At 36.1% G+C, this 23,209-nt stretch overlaps 1 protein-coding gene and 1 non-coding gene across 8 annotated transcripts in view; both read right to left on the reverse strand.

Annotated features, from left to right (window-relative positions):
- LOC136834762 (A-kinase anchor protein 7-like) overlaps positions 1–23,209 on the reverse strand; it is a 98,794-nt gene that overhangs the window by 15,272 nt on the left and 60,313 nt on the right. For 2 of the 7 annotated variants that reach the window (XM_067097373.1, XM_067097374.1), the window contains one exon: positions 1,585–2,399. In XM_067097373.1, coding sequence (XP_066953474.1) covers positions 1,585–2,399 — 815 coding nt within the window. Of the gene's footprint in view, positions 1–1,584; positions 2,400–7,975; positions 8,277–10,366; positions 10,753–11,213; positions 11,371–23,209 lie in introns of those variants that run through there. The other 5 variants (XM_067097376.1, XM_067097377.1, XM_067097379.1 and 2 more) reach the window with 5 other exon arrangements.
- On the reverse strand, positions 8,337–8,438 carry LOC136835103 (U6 spliceosomal RNA). Its single transcript, XR_010851983.1, has one exon. It is a non-coding gene; the product is annotated as a U6 spliceosomal RNA (small nuclear RNA).

Genomic DNA, 23,209 nt, shown 5'->3' on the forward strand with positions numbered 1-23,209 from the left:
GAACAGCCACTACACTACCAAAAACAGGTTTTGAAGTAGGAAAAACCTATTTTTGGTAGCCGCTGTGAATCCTCAAACCCACCCACTTTCCCTCATGAAAAGGCATGGGGCTGGGGTGAACATTTATCTTGCACAGACCTGGTGTGTAATGAAGATGGCGCCAACTTATGTTGTTGTCGCATCTGTGCGAGTAAGACATAGAGCCTAGGTAATCGTTGTAGGACAAGAGACAGAGACATCCTGTCCTGAGTCCTTTATATTCTATCACTGTGCCAACAAGCTCTATTCTGGCTGAGACCAACTATAAGAGAGTTCTTTGTAACCAATTGGTCTGTCTTATGGAGCCCTGTGGACTGACAGTGGCTACCAAAAATATGTTTTTCCTACGTAAAAATGTGTTTTCTTGCATGCAATATTCCTATTCACATTTTCTTAATTATGTATTTTGGCTACAATTAAGAGTGTTTTCGGTGAATTTCCTTTGATCCTCTGTAGCTGGGATAGATATACCGGCTCAATATAAACTTGAATAACGAATGGATCCCTTTTGTAAAAGTTGTATGCTGAGTCATTTTAAGCACCTACAGGTATGGGAAATGACTGATGGCAAAGCAGCACAAGCTTTGGTGCTTGTTCATGATGTCAAAACTTATTCAGCTTCTATCTGGATGCTGACACAGCTTTAACAGAACACACATGGAAGAGCCAAATAAAGTTCTGAGCATAAACTGGTACTAATCTGACCCTGTGATAAAAGCAGGACAGGTGGACCATGGTTCAGGAGAGGTTCCCAACACCATGAATTCTTCACCTTCATCAACTACGCCATCCTCTCTTATCCATCATGATGTTTTTATGATACAGACTCTGAGTCAATTGCATCTAAATCTCTCCTAACTGACAGTGTTGATGACCTCTCATACATTGGTCAAGCCTGGAAATTACAGTCTCAAACCAGCAATATTTCCTGACAGTAAGAAAATGAAAGGTAGGCAAACTAACTCAAGAGTACACAATTACCAACCTTGTGGGGTTAATTTTGAAAATAAATATCAGGGTTTCTACCTCAGAGCACAGCTCCTCATTTGTCTTAGGAAATTAAAGGTTCTGGTGCTTCAACTCAATTCCAGGAAGCTTTCAGGTACATTCTACCCCCAATTTATCACTTTGGGGTTTTAAACAGTGTGATCCTTCTTACATCATGCGAAGTGAAGCAATTACAAGTATATAATGGGCTTGCTATGAAGAACGAAAATTCTTAAACAATTAATTTTTTCATACGAACCAGTTACATACAATACAAATTCCAACCTCCTAAGCCCACTAATTTCTCAAAGACAATAGATCAAATGACATGACAAATAAGACTGTTACCTATTTGAGACTCTGGTATTTTTCCATGCATGTACAATACCCAGAGTAAGAACCATTTTCCCTCTGAATTTAATGAGTGACTAAAGTGTCTGAGACAATTTTGTACTAAAAAAATGGCTGATCATAAGTAACTGGGTTTTGTGAAAAACTGACCTCTTGAAAAATCTGTATGTTAAAGTGAATAAATTTTACTCAACACCTTATACTTACTTCGCTGTCAGAGACTTGAACTCCAACAAAAAAGTTTGGTCTCACATTTGATAACAGTTTGTTATCGACACTTTCAACTTCAGATTTACTGGTTTTTCGCTTCCGCTTTCTTTTCTTCTTTTTTTCCTTGGTTCCTGGCTGAGATGATGTGCCATCAGCAGATTCTGCTCCCATTTTATCCTTATCATCATCTAAAGCAGATGTTGACAGATCATCTAAACTGTTTCCCATGAACAACATGGAACTTTCAAGTGATTCACATTCTGTTTCAATGAAACCCAAAGAAACATCACAGCTTGACAAGTTTTCTGTAGACTGTAAACTATCTTCTGAGCTTTCCAGTGAGTCAGTTCTTACACTTAAGTGAGCACTCACTTTATCAGATAAACTTTGGAGCCTCACCAATGGTTCTTTAAAAACTGGCGAGGAAGCCGAAAGGCTTGCATTTTCTTCACTACTCTTTTCACTCATTTTGTAATCCTGCAATGATATTTCACATTCCTCTCCTTCACTTTCAGTTGTACGCTTTTTTGCGGGAGGACTTTGTTCATCCCATAATTCTTTTCCTCCAACCCTCTTACGCTGATGATCCTGACTGGTAAAGTTCTCACTATCTTCATCATGATCACTTCTGCAGTCCATTGTAATGTCAGCTGCAGACAAAACAGCTGCTAAAACCTGGTCCTTCCCGGGAACTGCCAGATATAGTTTGCTTGGTTCTGTAGTTTTCAGGAAGGACAGTCTTGGTTGGGATCCAGTGGAAATTTCCTCAACTTTCCTTACAGATAATAGCTGACTTTTTCCATAAAAAATTCCTGAAAATACAAAAAATTAAATCAGATTTTACTATACTAGTTTTTAAGTTTCATGTTCATTAAGTAACACTTACTAATACTGTATCAAAATATGTCTCGAGGTAGACCTACTTGGTCTTTCTTATATATGGATATATATTTTGTCCTTACTTTGGCTTTTAAAGAAACCTTGAATTCACGTAACACAAATGAAAGTGTAGTACAATACTATTTCTTATAAATACACCTCATGATGTACAGTATGAACACATACAGAAGGTCAACACACATACACCTGTCCATCATATAAATATAAATATATATCAATTTTCATGGGTCTCTTGACTGTGCAACGAGTCAAGTAAAGTATCAAATAAGATGAAATTCTACTTCACAGCACCTCTGTAATCTCTTCTTTTAAATGCGGGATGTATCTAAAAGGGGAAGAGATTAAACCTTGGCATATTTTTAAAATCATAATTTTCATGAAAAATTAATTATTTGGATACTTACCTACTGTTAAAGAGTTGGTTTACTTCTTTGCGCCATGAGGTGCGATCAGCATTTAAAGAATTAAAATTACGCTCAGCTAACCCGTTAGGACTGTCTTATGGTCACCTGTTGTCCTAGCGGGTGGTGTTGGAATGTAAACAACTGAGTCAGAATTCTTCTTGACTGCCTAGTAAGATGTGGGGAGGTGGGTGGGTCTCCATTTTAACAGTGGGTAAGTATTCAAATAATCTTATCATGAAAATTACCATTATTTGGAATGAATCTTACCTACTGTTAAAGTTAGTTGACTACCACATTGAATGAGGATGGTGGGTTGGTGCTGCCAGAGAAACAACGTTCAGCCAAGCAAAATAAAATCTTTTTAATGGGGAGAAAAAGCTTCTCAACATTCCTGCCTGTTGTGTGGTCCTTACTGGCAAGTACTGTAGTCAGACATTAGAACCACAACAGAGTGTAAGGCCCTCATAGTGAGACTTGTCACAGGATCCTTACAAGGAAAATGACTATCTCATAGAGTAATGGTGACTCCTGAGCCTGAGTTGACAACCCATAACTGACAGTCCAACACTACCTTCATATATGAAGGTATGCTCCTATACACTAATGTGTACCTTCAATTTCCCAAAATTAAAAAAAGGGATTTCCTAATAACTAACGATAAGACAGAAAGCAAGGTTACTATCATATTTGATTAGGCAAAAGAGTCCCCGTCGTAACGAAAGGACTAAGGGCTTTATGCCTCATGTACAAAACACAGCTGCGAGCACACTACACTTGCTCTTATGATTGTTCACCCATTCCAAAAGGCTCTACTTCCATGATAACGCGCCTTACAATATCCGTGCTAACTTCTTATTCATTTTAACAGGAACCGAGTCAGAAGTAAACCAAAGGGTGTCGGTTAATGAATTTCATTTTCGGTAAAAGGAAGTGAAAACGGAACCATGCGAGTTATTCACCGCTCAAATACTAAGGGAAATCAACCAAAAACACGCATGAAACTCCTAAGTCTAAACGGAGACAGAGACAGGTGGAATGAATAGATATTCGGGTGGAGAAGGATAGGATTTTGTGTGATGTCACCACACATGGGGGAGATAGAGGTTTCTTGCATGATGTCACTACGTAAACGTGATGACAGACTGTGCCGTCTGCACAATACTTGAGAGGTGATTACTGAGAAGCTGAGAAGCAAGAGCTGTTCTGACACCCGTCTGAGTCCCTCTAGAAAAGGAAGCAGCTGAAGAGGAAAGATTACTATTACGAATAATTGTTGCACGATAATGGATACGAGATGAGACGGGAAAACTGAGAAAGGGGGAGGGATATCGTTCGCACAGAGACGACATCAGGAGAACAAACGAAAACAGAACTAGCATGAGGCTCAGAACTACTGGGGCAAATGTAATAAGTCTGTAACCCCAAATAACTCTACAGTTTACACCTATCTTATATTAGTCTTGTTATATAGGCGACACATGAACTAGCAAACGCGAGAGCCAAACAACCAAACAACTTATAATATGTAGAGACCTTGGTCCTGATACACTCCTTGGTTCCCTGTCAGAGGAGAAGACCAAATGACACAAAGCAGTCCAGAGGGTGGGCTACAGACAGATGCCAAGGCTCTGACACCTTCTCTCTCTTATACATGACTACGATAAAAGAATAAATCTCAATTACTTATATTTTTCTTCTGAACCATATAGGAAGCAGAGAAAGGAAGATCAGAAGCGTGAGAGAGGAATTAACCTAGGCTATCAGGTAAGCTAATAAGAGGACGAGCAACACTGGAAAACAAAAGGAAATGACTGAGTAGGCTTCTGGTGTGCCCTAATGAATTGTCTACGTAAACTATCAGCCTTAAAATTAAACATTTTGCAAATAATGAATCTAAAACAGTTACATCTCCCCTGAGCTGCATGACAACCTTTTCTAGAAAGGGTTATTAAAGGAAATAAAAACATGTTTACATTACTGGAGCCATGAGGATGTTTTCCAAAAAAGGTAAAGCTCAGGAATCAACTCTGTGTGCATAGACTTTAGCTATCTTGGACATAGGAGTGTTTTGCCTTCTAACACCACAGAAAATGATAAAAACTCCTCCTCTTGAAGGTTTATGTCTGTCCAGATAAACCCTGAGTAGTTCTAACTGGACATAAGACAGCCATTTCTTCATAGCCTACCTAAGCAGTTGAATTAGGCACTCACAAATATGGGAAGGGTTTACACTTCTATCATCTTTTCTCTAAGCAAAGAAAGAAAAGAGAATAGTTGTATATAGAACAAAGCCCAAGAACAAGAAAGGGCTTGAAGTTCACTAATAAAAACTGGTTATAAGTCCAACTGGACATAAAGTTAGCCACTTCTTCAATGCCTGTCAAAGCTGTTAAATTAGGCACTGTCACAAAACTGGGAAGGGCTTCACTACTACATCTTTTATCTGAGCAATGAAAGAAAAGAGAGGCTGACCTAGAATAAAGCCCACATACAAGAGAGGGTTTGAAACTCACAATACTGTACACACTGCCGCAGAAAGAGCTAAAAGAAAAGTCCTTAAAGTTCTTAAGTGAAGCCTTATCAAAAGGTTTAACTGAGGTTAAGGTAAAACCTGAAGGACTACATCTAAATTTCATCATAAATCATGATAGGAAGATGAAATTTCCAGCACAAAAGATTGAAAACCTCTTCAAGCTTTAAATTGTGAGCAATATTCCAGTCAGTATAAGGTACAACTGAAAGCAATGTAAAGTGGTATCCTTGATCACTGTGACAGAAAACTGCTTATTGTACCTGAGATACTGGTAGAACTTCAAACAGAATCTCTAGTAGAACAGGTGTTGGATATCACTCTGGGTAAGCACCAAGATAAAAAAAATTAACCACTGTTATTGATACACAAGTCTAACCGACAATTGACAATCTCCACGTGGGTTGATGAAGCATGTAGAAGTTTGAAGGAATCTTCTTGAAAGACTGTCTAAAAAATTCTGAACGTAAGAACTGCAAACAGAGGAAAAACATAAGGGTCTAGATTAGACCAATCTTGAAGGAAGGAAACAACTGGCATCAACTGCCCATGCTTGAGGATCCTGGCATGAAGAGCAGTAAACTGGTAGAGTAGTGTTTTGGGCAGTCGTGACCAGAAGGGTGTTTGGGTCTCCCCAAAGGTTCTACAACTTCGGGCAAACCTGACTGGAGACCTTGCCTTTTTCTGCTGAGCTGGTCTTCAATAACAAAGGTTTTACCTAGGACAATATGCGGTCATGAAAAGATGTTGCAGGACTCTTCAAAGGGTAAGGAAGTTTTTTTTGCTAGTCTGGACAACTCTCTTGAACTGTCTCCCTGTCATCTTATGTAAGAGTAAAGACTTGCATAAGACCATTGCAAACTGCCAAGAGCTATAGGGAGTTTACCTTCCAACTCCCCGACATCTAGTGTTTCTCAGAATGGCCCTCAAATCTGCTTCCTAGACATCTTAGGACAAAGAATAAAGGTTCTTGAGGACTACAGACCAACCCATTACAGATCTCAAAAGTGGTACAAAATTGGCTATCTATCTCTGCTGGAAAACCCCCAACAAGATAGAGCTGATCTTCATCCCCAGACAAGCAACTGACTGGGTCAGAAAAGCATAGTTTAGTCAACACAGAACAAAAAACCGTTCCTGAGGTTAGACATAAAACAGTTCTTTACCCTCAAGGTCAATAACCCTTTGGTGAGAACGAACCAGACATCCAAACAAGAGAAAGTACTCTGAAATCAAGCAGATGACTCTATACTGCTAAAACCTCGACTCTCAGGAGAATACTTTACTTCGACTGAAGGTGTACTGGGAGGTGGAAGTACATATCTTACACGTCGACAGAAATTATCTTTTGCCCTTCCGAAAGACCACCATGAGCAAAATGAAAGACTCATCGAAAAGGGAGGCATATGAATAAACTTGCTGAGGCAGGAAATGCCCAGTGCTCAGTTGTCTCATCACATAACAACTGTCCAATCTATCTTTCCAATCTCTGAACTTCTCTGTGTGAAGACTGTAGAGAGGAGAATATCAGGAAGATGATAAGGGTAAAAGAAATAACAAAAGGTATAAAGTATCCTTCCCTGAGAACCATCACTACCAAAGGTTCGACTTGACGCCATGCAAGGCACTTCTGAAAGTCTGCACATGGTCTACTGAGGATCCACACAGCCTACCTGAACTGGAAATTCAAAACATCAGTTGTGGTTACATGTGTAAATTCTACCACTTAGAATGTGAGCCAGAACACTACTGAAGCAGAACCTGAGGGTAGTTGGGAAATCCTACAGGGAACTGACATGCAAAAGAGGCTGTAGGATGTAATAATCTGATTCGAGGCATTTAGATGATAGCCTTAAAAACTTTGGGGTTAAGGAGGCAATGATGAGCTACTGTCAAAAAATGGCTACTAATGTTTGAGCAGGGCTACTTAAAATGATTTATACACACCTGTTTCTGTTCCTTTACAATTGAGTTGAGAAAAGGAAAAACACATTCCTCCCATTAGGCTTGGAGTAGGGCTATCAAGGAGAGGATACAAGTCTGACGCATCATATGCCTCTTCAGGATTAATATTTAATAACTCTTATCAGTATCATTAAATGTACTAAACGGTGACAGAGACATAGAATGTAATATCTCTTACAGATTGATATATCCACCCCTACGTCCTAAAGGATGGCCATGACGCCATTAGGCCAATATTTATTATGGGTATGATAGCCTAACCTATGGTACTTAGGCCTAAGGTACTCTGGCCTAAGGTATTAAAAACATGGGATAGCTTAGCCTATTGTATTGTGGCCTATGTTGATTTTTTACCCTGTATGCCTTATACAACATAGCCTACAGAAAAAGGGGGAATGTAGACAGCAGACAAAACAGTGATACCACACAACAACATATATCTACACATGTATATACACATACAAACATAGGCCTATCTGTATGTGCATGCAAAAACATTAAACATTACACATATAAATAAATATATATTACTCTTGCAGTAATCAAGCTGTAGCACTAAGAACTAAATATCGTAATGAAGAGTACTTACGCTTTATAATTAGGCCTAAGTCTCTGACCTATTAGAGGCAACTTGGGCTGTATCGTGTGTAAGTCCTAAGTCAGCTCTAAGCAGCTTCAAAGCTGGGAAAGATGCAGTACCATCCCTCTAGTATTTTCGATAGTGCACAAAATTCCATCATCCCATCTGATCACTCATTATCTCGACAAAAAACCATGCTTGTGCCTCAGCTAGGCTAAAATAGGCTACTCGGTCATTGGATAAACAGAAACATTTGGTTTCCACAAACTCTTCCTATGCAGTCTCATGTTTTCATCTTGGCTTGTTGTAGCTGACATAATGCAAAAACAGAAAACAAGTACAATACCATACAGGAGAAATTTAGACAAAAAATTATATGGAACGCTTCACTATTCTGCAAGTCATCCTTGCACAGGGGCCAAGCTAATCTCTGTCATTCCAATTTTAGTACATGTAATGCTGAAGCAAGTGCCCAGAAATCATAAAAAAAATAACAATGCTGATTCACACATCTGCTGAAGCAGATGGCAAGAGTACTGACTCAGTTGCTTACATTCCAACACCACATGCTGGGAAATCAGGTGACTACAAGACAGTCCTAATGGGTTAGCCAAGCATAATTTGAATTTTTCAAATGCCAATGACACCTGATGACACGAAGATGTAAGCTTACTTTAACGGTAGGTAAGATTAATTCCAAATTATATATGTTAATGAATAGAGTAATTAAAATGATCTAATACTGAATATCTATGGAACTTATTTTTAACAAGTCTTATTTTTCATTTATAGTACTTATTTGCTGTTCAAAGAGATTATCTAAACTCCTGAATTATAAATTGATAAATTGGAGATGAAGACAAGTATTTATATTCCAAAAATAAAAATTTGCATCCATGTATTGCATATATTATACCTTTAACTATCTTAACCATAAATGTAATTAGCACTTTTTTGATTAACTGATAAAATGTCAAAATATTATTTTGTCTCAATCAACTTCTTAGATAATTTCTAAAATTATATAATATACAAAATCATTTTTACATAAAGTAACAATAATCTGCAAGATAATACATTTCATACACTAAGCAAATATCAGAGCTTTTATTTATAGCTGATAATAACTACTGTACATAGAAAATGAAAGTTTGTCTTCATATTTTGCAATATATACTGCATATGCATATAACTTTGGATCTTTACAAGAACCCTGAAAGTGTTCTGCATATGCCAACATAATAATAATAATAATAATAATAATAATAATAATAATAATAATAATAATAATAATAATAATAATAATAAACTGTTACAGCTTAACTACAAACATAAGGCCCAAGTTAAATCACATTACTCCTTTATATACGGAGATATCATACTGTACATACTCAAATTGGTAACTATATTTGGTTACTTATGTCACACACACATTTACATTTATAGTAGTCTTCTGTACATATTTTTCACTCTTCAAATATATTAAGGCTATTGGAAGAAATTTGGTTACTTATGTCACAAACATATTTACATTTATAGTAGCCTTCTGTACATAATTTTTACTTTTCAAATATATTTATAAGGTGGAATAAAAATAACCACATAACCTACAGCACAAAATATAAAAAAATAAAATGTAATGCAGTTGTCTCAGAGTAGCTCAAGTATACTGATACATGCTGGATTGAAATTCACTACTACTGTACTTCTCTGGTACATTCTGCTACTTTTATCAGTGACCAGTGTGCATGAAACTCTTGGCTAAAAGGCTATATAAAAGTGGGAAGGATGAACAACTGGATAAATGATGTTTCTCTGACATCTTGCATATGTCTGATGAAGGTTTTTATGTCCCTCTATGGGCTGTGTCCCATGGTTTGGTTAGGTTTTAGGATGCATCCTTTGAATTGCCACTGTCACAGTATTTTGGTTGGATTAGATTGGGGCTCAGGATATACCAAAACTAGAGGTAGCCTACCCCAAAAGTAGGCTATCGATTAAAAAAAGGCACACAACACCATACTAATTTAGCTAATGGTCTACCCGTTAGGCTATGTTTCAGTTTTTGGGCAAGAAATTCATTTGTCATTCATTAACCACATGACATGGGCCTAGGCCTATCCTACTGTATTTTTACATCAATGGCATAGGCCTAGCCCATGCAAGGCTACCGAATCACATTTGGTTCAGAATTAGTTCAGGATCTTTTGTTAGGCTTTATTTAGTGCAAGCTAGGCTAGTTACTCTATACCAAGACTGTCATATGTCGGAGCAATTTAACCTTCTTTTGCAGTAACCCACGGTACGAGTGTGTTAGGGGTAGCCCGCGGGCATACCTTATTAGGCTACGTCTGGTCCATTTTCAACCCTATGAACAAGTGCTCTACCACTCAAAAATACTAAAACCGTAGATTATTGCTGTACATTAGTTTCCGGGAACCATAATCCACGTCCTTACTTGCTGTCAGCAGTGCAATTGGTTTGTTTTTCCGAATATTTGAATGGAATAACATGTAGGTTATTAAGACTCGTGGTGTCTGTAATTGGGGCGAAAAGACTTTACATTTGTTTCAACGCTGTGAACTTGGCTTGGTTATATGGCAGGCCTGCCTGTCTCTTAGATTTAAGTAGTTAAATGCTATATTTGACATGTACTTAATGTAAATATATTAAATATCATCGCAGACGATGCCTAAAATTTAAAGGAAGTTGATTATATTGTATGTTATTCTTCTGTTTAATGTAATTTAGCCGATGAATCGAACGCTTGTTATTTGTCTTCTCCATTCGTGTTTATTGAATGCGTTCTCTACATCCAACTCTCCTTTGTCTATTGTCTTCTTTATTTTCAAAAGAAATTAATATTTATGATATTATACATATATATGTGCAATTAGTTTTATTTTAAAGAAATAAATAATTATCTAAAATAAAAATCATGTTTTTGCTTTGCCTTATTTCAAGTTTTTTTTTCAAAGGAAACGCAACTCCTCCCCTGTTGTTTTGATGTATCACAGGTAATTGCTATTGACCAGGACTGACGTTTATTGAATTAAAACTGACTATAACTGCAGACAATCGGCATAAATAATGAATTGATTCATAGCTGTCTCTTTATGAAATCAACATGCGATATGATACAACGGAACTCACAATAAAATCACGGTTATATGTAGCTCCATGAATAACTATCATCAGCAATGCCAAGAAAGTTCTTTTTCTTATATATAACTAGAAAGGAACTCACTGTACAGCCCAGGCCTGCATGGTTATATCGCATTGTTAAACTGACCCAGAAGCGTGCGGCCAAGTTGTACGTATACATAGTATACTGACGGAAAGCAATCTGACGAGACTAAGCAAGATCTTCACAGAGCAGCGCATGGACTTTGAGGTCCCTTGTTCGAGTGCTTTAGTTTGAACGCGCTCATTATTGTTATTATAAAATTACTAAAAATATGCAAGCGTACAATAATAGAAGCTTAGAAATCTATTAACTTGCAAAGTCAAGTGTCTGTTGAATGGGACGTGTAAAAGAGAAAATCAAAGAGAAGAAAATAAAAGAATGAAAAGAAAAAAAAAAAACGCACATGAACCTCTAAGTAAGTTATAAAAGGTTAAGTAATGGTGCATGGAGTCAACTTGCATTACAGCCTCTCAGATACTAAGCAAAATGCTATGATGGAGTTTAGTTAGTCTGCAGGACTTTTGAAGTGAAGATCACGCCAACTTTTTCAAACTGATAAAAAACATGCCACTACATCTACCGTTTTAGTTTATTTTTGGATGTTCTCCTGTAGGCAGCTAGAGTCCACCGAGTGGTTCAATTTTTGTTCGTCAGGGTCTGTGGTTTTATTCCCACATATTATGGGAAAATTTTATATTGCTAATTTATTTATTTACTTATTTATTTATTCATTCCTTCATTATTGGCATTAACTGGTACCATCAAGATCAGTTTCACATGCAAAAATTAAATAATTCAAGAACTGGCATATGGCACTCGTAAATGATTAAGAATTTTTGCTTTTTTAATATTTTCTTTATTCATGGACCTTTATACATAGGTATAAAATGCTCATTATAAAAAAATAGAATTCCTTTTTTTCTATCATGACCTCATTTCATACACAGCGACATAAAAGGAACATTTATTTAAAGCTGGAACATCAAAATAAAGGACTAAGTCGTTAAAAAAATTATTTCTATTTAAAATACGGGGTTATGTAACAATATTTTGTACACCCACGCGGGCCATAAACATTAATGAAAGAATAGGTGTGAGCGTGGGGTATTAAAAAAAACAATTTTTATTTCCATTGAAAACACATGGTTATGGAACAATATTTTTATACACCCACGCGGGCCATAAACATTAATGAAAGAATAGGTGGGGACGTAGGGTAAAAGGGCCAGCCTTGTAAAAATAAACAAACAAATAAAATAAATAAATAAATAAATGAAGATTAACCCATTTTCGTCATGGCTTTTATCAGTTTACCAATGGAGGACTATATAGAAGGGTAGTTATGGAAAATGTTTATTTAAAACTGGTAGAAATGTCTGTGTCATTTACTCAAGAAAAAATTTGTAATTGCATCCACCAATCAGGTGCTCTTGTAACGCTCACTGTTCCACTCTACTGGATGCAGTAACATCCAGCTTGCATATAGGAGGGCTTTGTCAACACATCTTATGCTGTGCTTCCATGGGTATTCCCTCTTCCAAGCTTATTATTGTTGATTACCTTTTACAGTATTCTTGTTCTTTTGCGGAAATTTCGTCTGTGAGGAAAGCTTCTCTGCACTTTTCAGTTTCCTCCTTCTAACGCCAAACTTTGGAATCTGCCTGCTGTTTCAGTGTCCCACAAAATATGTATACTTTAAAAAAAAAATTACAGGCTGTGATAAAGTATGTTGTAAGACAAGATCCCCAGCATGTGCATTGTATTAAAATGTTTTTTTAATATTTCATTGTATAATTATTAGATAATTATCAAAACAATCATTTGAAAAATATGATAACATTTACTCTAAACTAAGATATTTGGGTACTTGTTTTATTTATACATTTACTAAAATAATTGCTTGGATGATAAGACTGTGTTTGCTTTGAGCCAAAACCTCCATTGCAAATCCTTCATTCAGATAAATGATAAAATAATCGTATGATATATTTGAAAACGTTTGATAAGTTAAGACCTACGGAATACATCTCATACATATCCAGTTTTGGAAATAATTACTTGAGCAACAGAACAAAGGTTGTTTTGAGACAAGACCTCCGAGAGGCAGGGACATCTTATGCTTACACAATTATTAAAAAAAAATTGCCCGAATAATTACCTAAATAATTTTTATACCAGCCCTATCTCCCTCTCTACCACAACCACCCCCACAACAGACCCAGAGGGTGTATATCGTTTTCATTCGGCGTAATTAAAATTGTAATTACTCTTGCGGGCAATATATTTCACGATTTTTTCTCATTTCAAGCGGAAATTGAGTGTGTACGCGTATCTATTAGAGTGTTTGGAAATGTGCTGCGATTTCCAGACATATTTTGTGAAAGGTAGAAAGTGCTGATGTATTTGTTTGTTCAGGAACTTTTCTTTCTTGGTTGTCTCATCTTTTTGATTAAAAAATATTATATTGCATTTTAGTTTTCTTTAAAAGAAAACTATCGACATGGCTTTGTCTGTCCGCCCCCAGATCTTAAAAACTACTGAGGCTAGAGGGCTGCAAATTGGTATGTTTATCATCCATCCTCCAATCATCAAACATACCAAATTGCAGCCCTCTAGCCTCAGTAATTTGTATTTTATTTAAGGATAAAGTTAGTTGTAATCGTGCGTCTGGCAACGCTACAGGACATGCCTCCACCAGGCCGTGGCCGAAAGCTTCATGGGCCGCGGCTCGTCCAGAAAACTCGATTTCGCCGAAGAAACTTCGGCGCATTTTTTACGTGTTTTTTAATGTGGATGCCAGTGAAACTGGCAAGGCAAGGATGAAGAGTGGGGTTTGACCCCAAGGGAAGAGAAAGACCTTCAGCCTGCCTCTAGAATGAGGTAAGGTTATAAACGCCAGGAAAAACGGGAGGAGGAAGCAAAGTCCAAATCTGGCAGACCAGGCAGAGAAACAGTGACTGTCATGATAGCAAATTTTATCGTTTTCCAAAAGAAATCATTTCTTGCAATCCTCGTTTGGCTTTTCATATGTATTTTTGGATTTTATTTTTGAATTATTTTCCATGATTGTCAGGCCAGTTTTTAGTTAAAATCAATCTGGCAGTCAGTCGTATGAAATGTCAAATGTCAAATGATATAGTGTAGTTTATTATTATTATTATTATTATTATTATTATTATTATTATTATTATTATTATTATTATTATTATTATTATTTTATAGTTATTTTATTATTATTATTATTATTATTATTATTATTATTATTATTATTATTATTATTATTATTATTATTATTATTATTATTATAGGTCAATCAACGCTAAAAGGAAATTTGGCTGCAAAGCAAGTTTCGACAGAATAAAATGCCCAACGCAGAAGAGAATAAAGAAATCAAAAGTTAGCAAATAAGACCAATAAATATGATAACGCAAATAAGTAACAAACACAAACTACGGTGACCTAACTACAACAATTTCATCTATCAAACAGAAAGTCAAGTCAAGAAGGAGGAAGCTCAGAACAAGATCAAATAAAATGAAAATATGGTAAATGAAGCTCAGTGCAGGACAAATGAAGCTGAAGTATTCTCAAAGAAGCTGTCATCGTGATGAATGATATGTTCAACGAGATGAATGAGGCTGAAAGCAGGATGCATGAAGCTCACACCAGGATGCGTGAGTCTTTTGTCGGGACTAGGGTGAATGAAGCTTGCATAAGGATGAGTGAAGCTCACATCGTGATGAATAAAACGAAAAGTAGGATGAATGAAGCCCACATCAAGATAGATGCAGCTGGCAAGTGGATGAATGAGCTCACTTCAGGATGAATGAAGCTCGAAGCAGGATGAACGGAACGAAGCTCAGAACAGGAGGAATGAAGCTTACATCATGAGGAATGAAACTCACATCAGGATGAATGAAGCAGGAAGCAGGATGAATGAAGCCAAAAACAGGATGAATAACGTTTAAATCATGAGGAAAGAAGCTCACATCAAGAGGAATGAAGCTTACATCAAGAGGAATGAAGCTTACATCAAGAGGAATGAAGCTTACATCAAGAGGAATGAAGCTTACATCAACAGGAATGAAGCTGGAAGCAGGATGAACGAAGCTAAGAACAGGATGAATGACGTTTACATCATGAAGAATGAAGCTCACATCAGGATGAACGAAGCTCAGGAGGAAGACGAGCGAAGCACGAGAGGAATGAAGCTCTGAAGAGGACCGACGTGGCTGAAAGCACGGAACTTACACCAAGACGCATGAAGCTTGGAAAAGGACGAACGAAGCCCCACGCGGGGGACGAATGAAGCTGAAAGCAGAGCGAATGAAGGAAACCTTTTCATAACCAAACCCTCATCATCATCATCATCATCACCATCACATCATCATCATCATCATCATCGCCTTCTGATTCTGACGGCGAAAGTCAGTCTGTCCAAATACATGGGCGCCCGGTATGAAAATAGATCCATTTTGGAGCCAGATTTATTGTCAACAGAATTTGATTGAGCTGCCCGGAGCAGAGAGGACGGATCGGCGGGGATGAAAGGAAGGGGAAAAAATGAGTTTATTGTGTCCAAAAACTATGATTTTCCGCCATGAAAGGAATCGCCCAATGAAATTTGGGGCTTGGGTCTAACGCTATGCATCCCGAAGCCGATTGATTCGATCACAATGCCCGACTTCGGTCTTTTGCAGGGCTTTCCAAGAGTGGTATTTTGGGAGGATGATAGATAGCGAGTTAGATGGATAGAGAGAGAGATTGATAGGGAGATAGACAGATAAGTAGTGAAAAATATTTCTTGATATAGAGATACATAAAAATTCAATTGTCAGTACACACTAAAGATGTGTGTATATATATATATATATATATATATATATATATATATATATATATATATATATATATATATATATATATTATATATTTGTATACAGTATATATATATATTATATATATATATATATATATATATATATATATATATATGTATATATCTATATATATATATATATATATATATATATATATATATATATATATATATATATATATATATATGTATATGTATCTATATACTGTATACAAAATATATATATATATATATATATATATATATATATATATATATATATATATATATATATATATATATATATATATATATATATATATATATACACACACGACAGATTAAAATTTTAGTATAGAAAATGAGAGCAGGTTTTTATTCTGTACTTCCGAGGAGATTCTAGATTAGAGAATTAAATGAAAATAAGTTTCTTATTATTCTGTTTCTGTGTAAGATAATCATGGGAGCAGGTTTCCAATCAGAATTATATGCTTCTGAGACAAATCTAATAAGCTTCACTGATCAAAATGAAAACAGAACTTCCATTCTTAGTACACTTCTATGAGAAATCTAACCTTCAAAATGAGAAGAGGTTTTCCATTCTTTATTTTCCATATCGATCTGGGTTCCTATAAGTAAAGAGTAACATTTCTATTCTTCATATTCTTTTATGAAGATATCCATTCTTGATAACCTTTACCTGTGAGAGATACGAGTTCAAGTAGAAGAGTCATATATCCGACTAAAATTATTTTTAGTTCTTTTAAGAAACGAGAGGAAAATCTATTTAGAATAAGAAGCGAGACTATTTTCTGCTCCGGGTATTCTTCCTTATCCACTGATCCAGGTTCCAGCAAAGAGACAAATAGACAACGTAAAATATATATACGGCTTTCCAGGTATTCTTTTTCTGTGACAGATCTAGACTCCAGCGTGGAGTAAGGCATCCGTGGCAGATTTCCTCAAGGGAGAACGAGAGATTGTTTTTCATTCCAGGTATTCCGCTTATGGGACAGATCCATGTTCCAGCAATGAAGAGTAACTCGACTTTCCTCGCTGTTTTCTCAATTTACGCAGTTTTCTCCGTTCCTGGAATCTGGAATAGGGATGCTTTGTTTCCCTCTGTTCACTGGCAATTATAATCCTCTTCCGGGTTCAGATATGACCTGGAAGTTCCGAGCGAAGTAAGAGGCTGGAAAAGATATTCTAACGGTTCCAGTAGCTTCCAGCATGCTTGTACAAGTATAAAACGCTGAAATGGATATTCTTTAACGGTTCCAGTACTTTCCAGCACGCTTGTAAAAGTATAAAACACTGAAATGGATATTCTTTAACGGTTCCAGAAGCTTCTAGCAAGCTTGTAGGAGTATAAAACAATAGAAAATAATCTCTTCAGTTTCTATGCAACGATTCAAAAGTACATACAATGGGAAATTTAATACATATACACCCGTGTAATGATATAAAGAACAAGGTTTTTGCCACAGAGGAGATATGAAACGAAATAGTAAAATTATCTATAAGTTTAAGGTATGAAACGAAATAGTAAAATTATCTATAAGTTTAAGTACAAGTAAAATCCAAAGTCAAACCATTTCAAGTGGCTACAAGGACACGACAGAGTTCATCAGAAAACTGATGTCGCCATCACCCGAGTTGCTGTCAAGACTTGCAAGCAAACGTAAAGAAGAAGAAATAAATAAATAAAAAAAAACAAGTTAAAAATGCGCCGAAGTTTCTTCGGCTCAACTGAGTTTTCTGTACCGCGTATAACGCTGTATGAAACTTTCAACCACGGCCCACGAAGCTCAGCCACGGTCTGGTGGTGGCCTCAGCCATGGTCCATGAAACTCTTAGCCGCGGCCCATGAAACTCGGCCACGGTCAGGTGGTGGCCTATGTTGTTGGTACCTTAAGCGGTGCCAGAAATACGATTATGGCTAACTTTAACCTTAAATAAAATAAAAACGACAAAGGCTAGAGGGCTGCAATTTGGTATGTTTGATGATTGGAGGGTGGATGATCAACATAGCAATTTGCAGCCCTCTAGCCCAGGTAGTTTTTAAGATCTGAGGGCGGACAGAAAAAATGCGGACAGAAAAAGTGCGTACGGACAGACAAAGCCATCACAATAGTTTTCTTTTACAGAAAACTAAAATCAGTCATTTTCTGTTCCTATGATGGCTTGTAAATAAAATTAATAAAAAAATGAAAAGATAATTAAAAAGAAGCTGAAGCAGCTTGCAGTCAGTAATAAAAAGGAGAGGAAAAATGGAAGTGAAGTGAAAGATACACAGAGGAAATAAAAAAAGATGAATAGGAAAAAAATATTAAGAAAAATCTAACAGGAGAGGAAGATGAATAAGTGAGATAGATGCGCTTCGAGATGGGTGAAATAAGTGAGTAAACCAATAAACGAAGGAACTGAAAGAACACAAATAGATGATATCTAATAAAAACTCTGGTAATAACTGAATGCGAATAAGTGAACAAAGAAAGTTAAGAGGAGAAGATTGAATAAAGGCTAATGGTTAATAACCTTTCAAACTTCACAAATGAAATGAAAAAAGGATAAAAGCACGAAATATGAACAAAGGATAAAAGAACGAAGCGTGAACAAAGGATAATAGAACGAAATGTGAACAAAGGATAAAGAACGAAGCGTGAACAAAGGATAAAAGAACGAAGCGTGAACAAAAGATAAAAAAACGAAATTTGAACAAAGGATAAAAGAATGAAATGTCAACAAAGGATAAAAGAACGAAGTTTGAACAAAGGATAAAAGAATGAAATGTGAACATAGGATAAAAGAACGAAGCGTGAACAAAGGATAAAAGAACGAAGTGTGAACAAAGGATAAAAGAACGAAATGTGAACAAGGGATACAAGAATGAAATGTGAACAAAGGATAAAAGAATGAAATATGAACAAAGGATAAAAGAATGAAATGTGAACAAAGGATAAAAGAATGAAATGTGAAGAAAGGATAAAAGAATGAAATGTGAAGAAAGGATAAAAGAATGAAGCGTGAACAAAGGATAAAAGAACGAAGCGTGAAGAAAGGATAAAAGAATGAAATATTAACAAAGGATGAAAGAATGAAATATGTACAAAGAATGAAATGTGAACAAAGGATAAAAGAACGAAGCGTGAACAAAGGATAAAAGAACGAAGCGTGAACAAAGGATAAAAGAACGAAATGTGAACAAAGGATAAAAGAAAGAAGTGTGAAGAAAGGATAAAAGAACGAAATGTGAACAAAGGTTGAAAGAATGAAATGTGAACAAAGGATAAAAGAATGAAAAGTGAACAACGGATAAAAAAAGAAATATGAACAAAGGATAAAAGAACGAAATGTGAACAAAGGATAAAAGAACGAACTGTGAACAAAGGATAAAAGAACGAAATGTGAACAAAGGATAAAAGAACGAAGTGTGAACAAAGGATAAAAGAACGAAGTGTGAACAAAGGATAAAAGAACAAATGTGAACAATAGATAAGAGCAAAAATGTGAAAGGATAAAAGAACGAAGCGTGAACAAAGGATAAAAGACTGAAATGTGAACAAAGGATAAAAGAACGAAGCGTGAACAAAGGATAAAAGAACGAAGCATGAACAAAGGATAAAAGAATGAAATGTGAACAAAGGATAAAAGAACGAAGCATGAACAAAGGATAAAAGAACAAAATGTGAACAAAGGATAAAAGAACGAAATGCATGAACAAAGATAAAAGAATGAAATGTGAACAAAGGATAAAAGAACGAAGCATGAACAAAGGATAAAAGAACGAAGCGTGAACAAAGGATAAAAGAACGAAGCATGAACAAAGGATAAAAGAATGAAATGTGAACAAAGGATAAAAGAACGAAGCATGAACAAAGGATAAAAGAATGAAATGTGAACAAAGGATAAAAGAACGAAGCGTGAACAAAGGATAAAAGAACTAAATGTGAACAAAGGATAAAAGAACGAAGCATGAACAAAGGATAAAAGAATAAAATACGAACAAAGGATAAAACAACGAAATATGAACAAAGGATAAAAGAACGAAATATGAACAGAGGATAAAAGAATGAAATATGAACAGAGGATAAAAGAACGAAATATGAGCAAAGGATAAAAGAACGAAGCATGAACAAAGGATAAAAGAATGAAATATGAATGAACAAAGGATAAAAGAATGAAATATGAACAGAGGGTAAAAGAATGAAACACGAACAAAGGATAAAAGAATGAAATATGACCAAAGGATACAAGAACGAAATATGAACAGAGGATAAAAGAATGAAATATGAACTAAGGACAAAGGAATGAAATATGAACAGAGGATAAAAGAATGAAATATGAACTAAGGACAAAGGAATGAAATATGAACAGAGGATAAAAGAATGAAATATAAACAAAGGATAAAAGAATGAAATATGAACAAAGGATAAAAGAAAAAAGCTATTGAATGAAGACACACACAGAATGATGATAATGAATTACAAATCTAAAAAAAAACGAGATCGTGAATAAGTGGAAAGGGTACAAAAAAAAGATGAATGAATGACAAAGAAATTCTTCAGCTTACTGGAGGGATTATTTTCGATGTTTTCAAAAGCAAAAAACCAAAAACAATAATGAAGTTATTTAATAATGATACTGTTATCAATACTTAGTTGAAAGGAAAGCAAAATCGATTTCTTCCTCATTTTTGTTAATGGTACTTGATCGCTGTGTCTCGTCAGAGCAAACAATTCAATTTACTTTGAATGAGAGAGAGAGAGAGAGAGAGAGAGAGAGAGAGAGAGAGAGAGAGAGAGAGAGAGAGAGAGAGAGAGAGAGAGAGAGACTGGAATATTATAAATAGAGTGACATAGGAATAGTTTCCAGTTTTCATGCCTTCTAATAGAGAGAGAGAGAGAGAGAGAGAGAGAGAGAGAGAGAGAGAGAGAGAGAGAGAGAGAGAGAGAGAGAGAGACTATATTATAAGTAGAGTGACATAGGAACAGTTTCCAGTTTTCATGCCTATATAAATATATATATATATATATATATATATATATATATATATATATATATATATATATATATATATATATATATATATATATATATATATATATATAGAGAGAGAGAGAGAGAGAGAGAGAGAGAGAGAGAGAGAGAGAGAGAGAGAGAGAGAGAACACACGATTTCACACTACAAACAAAAGCGACACAGAAGCCATCGTCACTCAAGCGGATAAACATTGACACAAGGGGTCGGGGGATGGGACGTAAAGGAGGTGGAAGGAAGGGAGGGGGGGCGCCTTGGGATGAACAACAACCGTAACATATCATGAAATTCCCCAGCGTCCTTCCGTACCCGTCTCCTACCCCTAACAAACCCCCTAACGACGGAAACAGCTTCTGAACACGACCAACCAGCCAGGAGCCGTTTCAAAGGCAAATTCCTCCTCCTCTTCCTACTACTACTACTACTTTTACTACTTTCCCCCCAGTAGCCCAACCAATATGCCCCCTCCCCGATCCCCTTCTCAAATCTCTACGGATGGCACTCCTGTGTCTCCGAGATACGGCTGGGCAAATACCGCGAAGAAATTTCTGAACAACAGTCTGGGACGAGATATTAATATGGCGATAACTGGGCCATTAAGGAGGAGGGAAGGAACTCCTTTGAAATCTCGGGCGTCTCTGGCGGGGAAGGATGCCTACCAAGTACGAACTGCTTCGTTGCCGTCTTCTTCTTCTTCTCCTCGTTTATGTACAGGAAGCGAGGCCTCTCAGGGCGAACTTATGGCTATAAACTGAAAACTTATTTTTCTCGTAGATGTTCAGGACGCGAGTCATCTTAGGGTGGCCGTTTACTACGAACGGGGATCTTCTCTCTCTCTCTCTCTCTCTCTCTCTCTCTCTCTGCTTACACTGAGTTTCAACAGACCAGTGGATGACATTTGTACACTCCTATAAGCCTAACATGGAGAAGGTTTTGTTCACAAGCAAGAGAGGTGCAACTTGAAGCAAGATATGGTTAAAGAAGTTAGACAGCCGAGTCGAAAGAAATCAAAGGAGTCGGATGAAAAGCTAAAAGGGCAGAAAGCAACGCAGCAGAGTAGAACCTTCGGCACCGCCTACAGCCAGTGGACAGCACTAGACATTCTATAGGGGGTGCTAGTAGGAGAGAGAGAGAGAGAGAGAGAGAGAGAGAGAGAGAGAGAGAGAGAGAGAGAGAGAGAGAGAGAGACTCCTTCCGAATGAATATGCATCAGGAACCGCCATGCCGGAGGAAACGAGCATTTTTAAGTAGTTGGTCATGTATCGTTGCGCCAGAAAGCTCCCGCCTAAGTTTACTTGAGAAGTTTGGAACGAGAGGCATAAGAAGAAAAATTAAAAGTGGGTTCAATGGTGGAGCAACATAAGTGTATATATATATATATATATATATATATATATATATATATATATATATATATATATATATATATATATCTATCTATCTATCTATCTATCTATATATCTATTTATATGTATATATATACATATATAATATATATACATATCTATACACACACACACTCACACACACACACACACACACACACATATATATATATATATATATATATATATATATATATATATATATAATAATTAAATACTAAATAAAATGAATGTACACCTAAATAAGAAATGACGGGCCACATGATTCTTTAAATCTTTTTCTGTGGGAATAGTCGATATATCTATACATGTAAAAACTTAATGCGTACTTTAAAACACTACAGTAAAGAAGAAAGAAATTAGTCTTTTTTCCGTAATTAAACACATCACATTTAATATTTGCAATATCAACTTCAGAGTTGGTCATTGTGTGGATGGGTGACCATTAATAGAACCAGCCGCCATAGTCAACAGGGAGGGAAGATGATGGGGCTTGCAATATCATCCCTAAAATACAATAAAAATTAACAACAGATGTTAGGTGTCGGACGAGTGTTTTAAAAGGCCACATTGATATCAGAGAAACTGATAGTGTCTTCATTCATTCTAATGTTAGGAATCCTGACCCTCAAAAAATAAATAAATAGAAGTTTGCTTAAATTATCCTAAAAAATCTTGCTCTTTCATGTCATTCATTTTTTCCAAACAAGAAAAAGAAGAAGCATTTAAAGAAGAATGTTACTGGAATATATACCTAAAATTCCAGAGAGAGA

The sequence above is a fragment of the Macrobrachium rosenbergii genome, chromosome 54 (assembly GCF_040412425.1).
Source record: "Macrobrachium rosenbergii isolate ZJJX-2024 chromosome 54, ASM4041242v1, whole genome shotgun sequence".
Classification (NCBI taxonomy): domain Eukaryota; kingdom Metazoa; phylum Arthropoda; class Malacostraca; order Decapoda; family Palaemonidae; genus Macrobrachium; species Macrobrachium rosenbergii.